Here is a 6,044-nt window from a genome sequence, read left to right on the forward strand (position 1 = left end):
TATTCCATTGAAAGATGACTTAACTGTCACTATGGAGGATAAATTGTTGGAGCTGGCTGCTGATGAAAGATTGAAGATGAGTTTCAAAACTACAACATCACTTGCTTCCTTTAGGATAAAAGTGAAAGCAGAATATCCTGAGCTTACTGAAATTGCTCTAAAAACTCTTCTCCCATTTCCTTCAACATACCTCTGCGAGACTGGTTCTCAACCATGAGTGTCATTAAGACAAAGTACAGGAATAGTATGGATAGTAATTCTCCATTGCATGTGGCACTGTCTTCAATTGAACCACGACTGGATAAACTGACAAAGAAGAGTTTCAGAGTAGCAGCCGCGTTAGTCTGTATTCGCAAAAAGAAAAAAAAAAGTACTTGTGGCACCTTAGAGACTAACAAATTTATTTGAGCATAAGCTTTCGTGAGCTACAGCTCACTTCATCGGATGCTTAGATTTATCTTAGAATCTAAGAAGGATTATACTCTTATCTGAATACATTTATATATTTCCTGCTGTAGTAATGACATATCTTTTTTGAAAGACAAGGTGGGTAAACATATCTTTTACTGGACCAACCTCTGCTGGTGAAAGAGACAAGTTTTCGAACTGCAAAGAGTTTGGTGAGGGAGCATTTAGAGGAATCATTTGATGTATTTAATAAGAATATGATTGATGTTCAAATTAGAGATGCCTTCAAGACATTTAATTAACACAAGAGGTGACAGGACAACTACAATATCAATACAAGTTAACTCATTTATATTAGGTGGCAATAGACATATTAACGAAAGTTAGTAAAATGCCTCATTTTGTGGAAAGGAAAATTGAAATCAATCTTCTAAAGGAGTGAAGTGACTTTGTAATGGCTCTGAAGGACTTGGTAAGGAACAGCCCAATAAATAGCTACCATATATACTCTATCATAAGCTGGTTTGTTTATAAGCCGACCCCCCCCCCCGCGATGGGTAAGTAAAAATGGAAAATTTTTATAACCCATTCATAAGCCAATCCTATTAATTCAAGGGTCAGCAAACGTTGGCTCCTGGGCCATCAGGATAAGCTGCTGGTGGGCCGAGATGGTTTGCATATGTCGAGCGTCTGCAGGCACGGAGGTAAACCTAAGTAAACAAAGTGTCCTGGTGCGCCAGCTGCTTACCATGACAGGCCGTGACAGCAATTGGTGGGGAAAAAAATTTTGGGGGGTGGGGGGAGAGCTGGAGGTCAGGGGAGTAACCCCTGTGACCACACCCCACATGACCCCACCCCTAGCACGGGACTCCCACACTCTCCCCACCTTATCGGGGGAAGTCCAAGGGAGGATGTCTCTGGCCTGGCCGGAGCTGCTCCAGCAGGCTGGGCAGCATGGCCGCAGCCTGCTCCCAGGGGCCAGATCGGGTGGCACGGCCGCAGCATGTTCCAGCGGACTGGGTCAGGCGGCATGGCCACAGCGTGCTCCAGCAGCGCAGCCACAACCTGTTCTGGTGGGCGGGGCCGAGCGGCAAGACTGCAGCTGCTTCAGAGGCTGGGGGGAGAGCAGCGTGGCCAGAAGTGGAGAGACTCTGGCCCTGCGTCTTCCCTTCTGGCTCTGCTGCCTCTCCTTGCTCCCTCTGTTGGGGGGAGGGGCTGTCCCCCCCTCCCTCTCTATACCCATCATAAGCCAACCCTCTACTCTGATGCTGCCCTTTTTTACTAAAAAAAATGCAGCTTATGAACGAGTATGTACGGTACTTGTAAACTGTGGTATGGGGGGGGGGGGGGGGGGGGGATCAGCTTGTTGCTGAGTTTACACAGCTGTCGCTCTTTCCCAAGTCCTCAGATATGCATTAAAGATTTCCATTTGGAATAGTCTATCTGCCATTCATGTGCATCTCTCTCATTCCAGAAGTCCCGGGTGATTTTTGAACCTGTCCTGTCTCTTAAAAAGTGAGCTTCCCCCCCCCCCCCCACACACACACACACTTTTCAAACTGTACGTGTGTTCAGGATCTCTATTCATGTCTCTGTACAGGTCCAGTAATAGTCTTTTCTGCTTCCCCTTTTCCTAGATCAGAGATTTATGCACTCTTCCAAAATTGTGAATCCAGTTCACTTGCCCCAATGACTACTCTGGGACACCCATCCTGTCTGAGTAGCACTGAAATGAAGAACAAGAAATTAAAAAGTGCTAATAACCATAGAAACAGCACATCCACTTCCTGAAATACCAAAGAATGAAACTAAATCAAATAAAGCCAAAGTTGGCACAACCATAATAATTTCCTTTGTGATATCACTACTGAACCGATTACATGTCTTCAGATAGATATATCTTCTATGATGGAGGGGAGGGGAGATCACATGCAAACAGAACTGGAACTATAAGCTGGTCAGCTAGCTCCAAAAGCTCTGCCAAAAAATCTATTAGTTTTTAGCACTAGCAAGTTTCTTTTCCTTTCTATAGGCCAGCCACTAGAAGGCATCATGCAATTCAAAAATATGTGACACAGCTTTTCATTTGGCTTGTCTACTTTAGAAATGCAAGTCACGTTTGTCCTAGAAGATCATTGTGCCTGGGAAACAACAGAATCACGAGATGCAAAACAGCACAAGGTAAGCGTAACTTGGGTTAATGGGTCTGACAAAAAAGGGAGCCAAGCTTGTTGCCAGGTAGTTGAGAGATGGGGATGTGATGAGATGGAGTGTGCTCACCTTGACAAGGGTGTTGAGCACTGTGATAAGGTGAACTTTGTGGGATGGCAGCCAACTGGATGGGGGATGCGAGAAGGACAGCCCTGCCTGAGGGGAGTTCAGGTGATATCCTGGCTGTTTTCTCCCTGCCTGGGGTTTGCCTATTTTGCCCAGAAAGGGGTTAGCTCTCTCTGAGAGAGAGCAACTGGTCTTGGAAACACCAAGAAGGCCGCCTACCCTGTTGGGACTTTTTCCACTGAAAACAACACCTTTTGCTGCTGCAGAGGTTAATCCCCCAAATGAATGAGCACCCTCAGCACCTCATCACACTCAAACAGCTTCAGAACTGCAATGACTCAAAATGTTTGGGTACCTCCACGTTACAAAGCCCATTAGCGTGGGATAAACTGGACTCGTGAATCCAGGGAAATTCATCCTGAAGCTGTGTTACTTGTGTATTGTATGATATTACTGATATACCCACTCCAAATCCATCTTCTTCTTCCCTTTACAAGCTTCCCTTGTACTTCCCTTATAAATAAAATGTACTGATTCAGCCATTACGGACATGTTAGAAGAGTATACTACAAGGTATCAGGCAAGTCATATGGGTAACAGATTTCAGAAAGTAAGGAGACAGGAACAGTTGAAACCACGAAGACAGGTATGGTAGGATTCCTGACTCTTTGGAGGCACCACCAGTAAGCAGCTAATAACCCAGACCATTGCAATCTACTGCAGCCAAAGCAGAGGGACACAGGCTCTTGTTCATGATTAGTTGCCATAAAGGGTTCAGCAACCTGTAAAACCTCCTTACATTTGTAATTATGAGAGAGTATTAGTCAATGTCTAGAACCGTTTTGTGTAACATTTAAATGTAGTGGCTAATTAACATTTTTGAGAAATTAATTCTTTGTTAAATATTCAACACCTGTGCCCTTTAAATTAAGGCATCAGAGCTCATAATAAATGAACTGCAAGATGTCTAACAGGTCCTCCATGAATAGCAGAGAATAATCACACTTAACATGCTGATATTTTTAATATAAGGCACAAACCAGGGTGAGAAACACCCCAGTATTCAGGTTGCCTTTATATACCATACAGTAACAAAAAAGTCAATCCCATTTTTTAAAAGTTGGCTTAATTCACCTTTAAAGAACTCTTATTGTAAGCAGAAGGGGGAACCTATTTCACACCACTCCCAAAGAAACACTAAGCTTAAGAATATTTTTTTTTAATTCTGTTACTGTTACTATTTTTTTTTAGGATTATTATTATTATTTTATAAGTGTACACAAAAAACTCATCTGAAATTTTCAAAAGAAAAAAGTTTGATGATTTGTAAAGCTACAAAATCCAAATTTTTCTACAAAATCCAAGTCTGAGACCTAGCTTGAGCTAACCCAACTCTATATCACATAGAGAGACCTGATACTGCAGAGAGCCCAAGTCCACCTAGACCAGTCAGGGCTAATAGTTCAGTTCTAGTGCTTAACTATGGTATCCCTTCACTAGTGACCATTAATAGAAAAACCCCAATCCCTGCCACTTCAGTTTGTTCTCAGAGATGCAGGTTCTCTCTCATGCTACTCCTCTTGCTCTGCTGAGATAGTTAGGAAGCTAAAACAGAGAGAAAAGGCAACTACCTGGCTTACTGTCACCTGTCCAAAACAGCAGCACAAATTAGAGCCAAGAGTTGAGAGCCTGAAGGAGACAGAATCATGGTGGACAAGGGCCCAGGAACTAAGGGACCCCAGACAGCATCACATGTAGCAGCTTGGGGAAGAAGGGTATGGGGAAAGGCACAGAGAACTCAGAAGCAGAAAGACATTTGGGAAATATACAGAGAATAAATACTATGGATATTTCCTGTTCATGAGAGCAAGGCTACCTGAGGTGACTCTCCAATTGTGGGCCCATCCAAAAGTCACTATGCCCCTTACATGACAGCATCCCTTTCAGCCACTATTAAGCAATCATGACCTTCACATCTGTTAGAAGAAAATTATGCCATCTAGGTAAAGCTACATTTTCCTGGAAACGGCAAATGGAAAACCACATTACCCAGTAGGCCAACTGCAGTCCCCTTTACTAGATTTCCTTTGGACCCAATCCTATTCCCACGTATAGTCACTCAAATGACAGCAAGATCAGGCATTGTTTTCTTTTGTGAAAAACAAAACCATGTGTATACATTATACCTGTGCCTGTGCTCATCGTGTCCTTGCCCATGGATCAAGTAGCCTCCAAGGTTTTTGCCCCCCTTGCTGGTATCCACGTGAGGAATTAACACATCCTCTAAACCCAGATCAAAGCGTTTGTGTTTGGAAGAATCCGGGAGGAAGAAGAATGCCCCAAAACACAGGGTGACGAAGGCACTAAGAATGAGGAGGAGGATAAATTTTTCGGACAGTCTCAAGGTAGCCCTGTGGTGCGGGAAGGAGGAGGCCCCAAGGTTCAGGGGGGGGAGTCTACGCCCAGACAGGGGCAGCAGAGCGGGGGTGGTCATTGTCCCTCTAACAGCAGACCGGAGAGTTTATATCATCTCATATCCGCCAGCCAGGACCGGGGCAGCCGGAGAGCAGCAAACCGAGGCTCTTCAGCCCTCGCCGAGCCGTGCGCCGAGCCAACCGCCGGGGCGTCCGCCCTTGGCTTCCCCACAGCGCCGCCCCGTTGCTCCTCGCCCCGGCCCGCTCGGTCACCGCGCAGCCACCCCGTTCCGGCTCAGCGACCAGAAGCCGGGCTGCGCCGGCGCCCCCCGCACCCACGGGGCCACATGCCGGGCTCGCGGGGCCGGACAGGCGGATTCCGGGGGCTGCTCTCGGGCCGCTCCGCGTCGGTAACTACCGGGCGCCGGGAGCCCCGCAGCGGCAGGAAAGTCGCCGGCGGGCGGCGGCGGTTCCCCGGCGTGCGCGAGGCCGGGCCAGGTGAAGGCTCATTCCACCCCCCCCCTCCCCGCGCAGAGCCAAGCACGGCAGCAGCGGACGACGCCAAATCCGTTCCTCCTGACCCCGCGACTACGCATGCGCTGCCCTAGCCCCCTCTCAGAGGACCCACATGTTCCGCGCCTGCGCGCTGGGGGAAGCGCTGGAGGGAGCCGCCGCCTCCTCCTCAGGCTGAGCGGGGGCGGGGCGGGGCGGTGCGCTAGGGCGCGGTCGGTCCCGCCGTGAGTCTGGGCCGCAGCGTGGCAGGCTGGGCGCCCTGTGACAGGTAGCAAAAGTCAATCCCTGCCCGGGCTGTTGTAAAACATGCGCGCGCACCGCCTGTCATCCCACCCTGGAACCCGGTCAAGGTGTGATGAGGCACAGCCCACGGGGCCCACAGCCTCAAAAAAAAAAAAATCTTCCCAAACCCTCCTCTTCCGGCCTTCACGC

At 47.8% G+C, this 6,044-nt stretch overlaps 1 protein-coding gene across 3 annotated transcripts in view; it reads right to left on the reverse strand.

The window, feature by feature from the left end:
- The window catches only part of MAN1A2 (mannosidase alpha class 1A member 2), a 297,759-nt gene extending 292,070 nt beyond the window's left edge, over positions 1–5,689 (reverse strand). For all 3 annotated transcript variants that reach the window (XM_038396404.2, XM_038396395.2, XM_038396420.2), the window contains exon 1: positions 4,872–5,689. In XM_038396404.2, the coding sequence (XP_038252332.1) occupies positions 4,872–5,179 (308 nt within the window). In that variant the 5' untranslated portion in view covers positions 5,180–5,689. The remainder of the gene's footprint in view (positions 1–4,871) is intronic.
- Between the last annotated feature and the right edge of the window lie 355 nt (positions 5,690–6,044).

This window comes from Dermochelys coriacea, chromosome 1 (genome assembly GCF_009764565.3).
Source record: "Dermochelys coriacea isolate rDerCor1 chromosome 1, rDerCor1.pri.v4, whole genome shotgun sequence".
Lineage (NCBI taxonomy): Eukaryota > Metazoa > Chordata > Testudines > Dermochelyidae > Dermochelys > Dermochelys coriacea.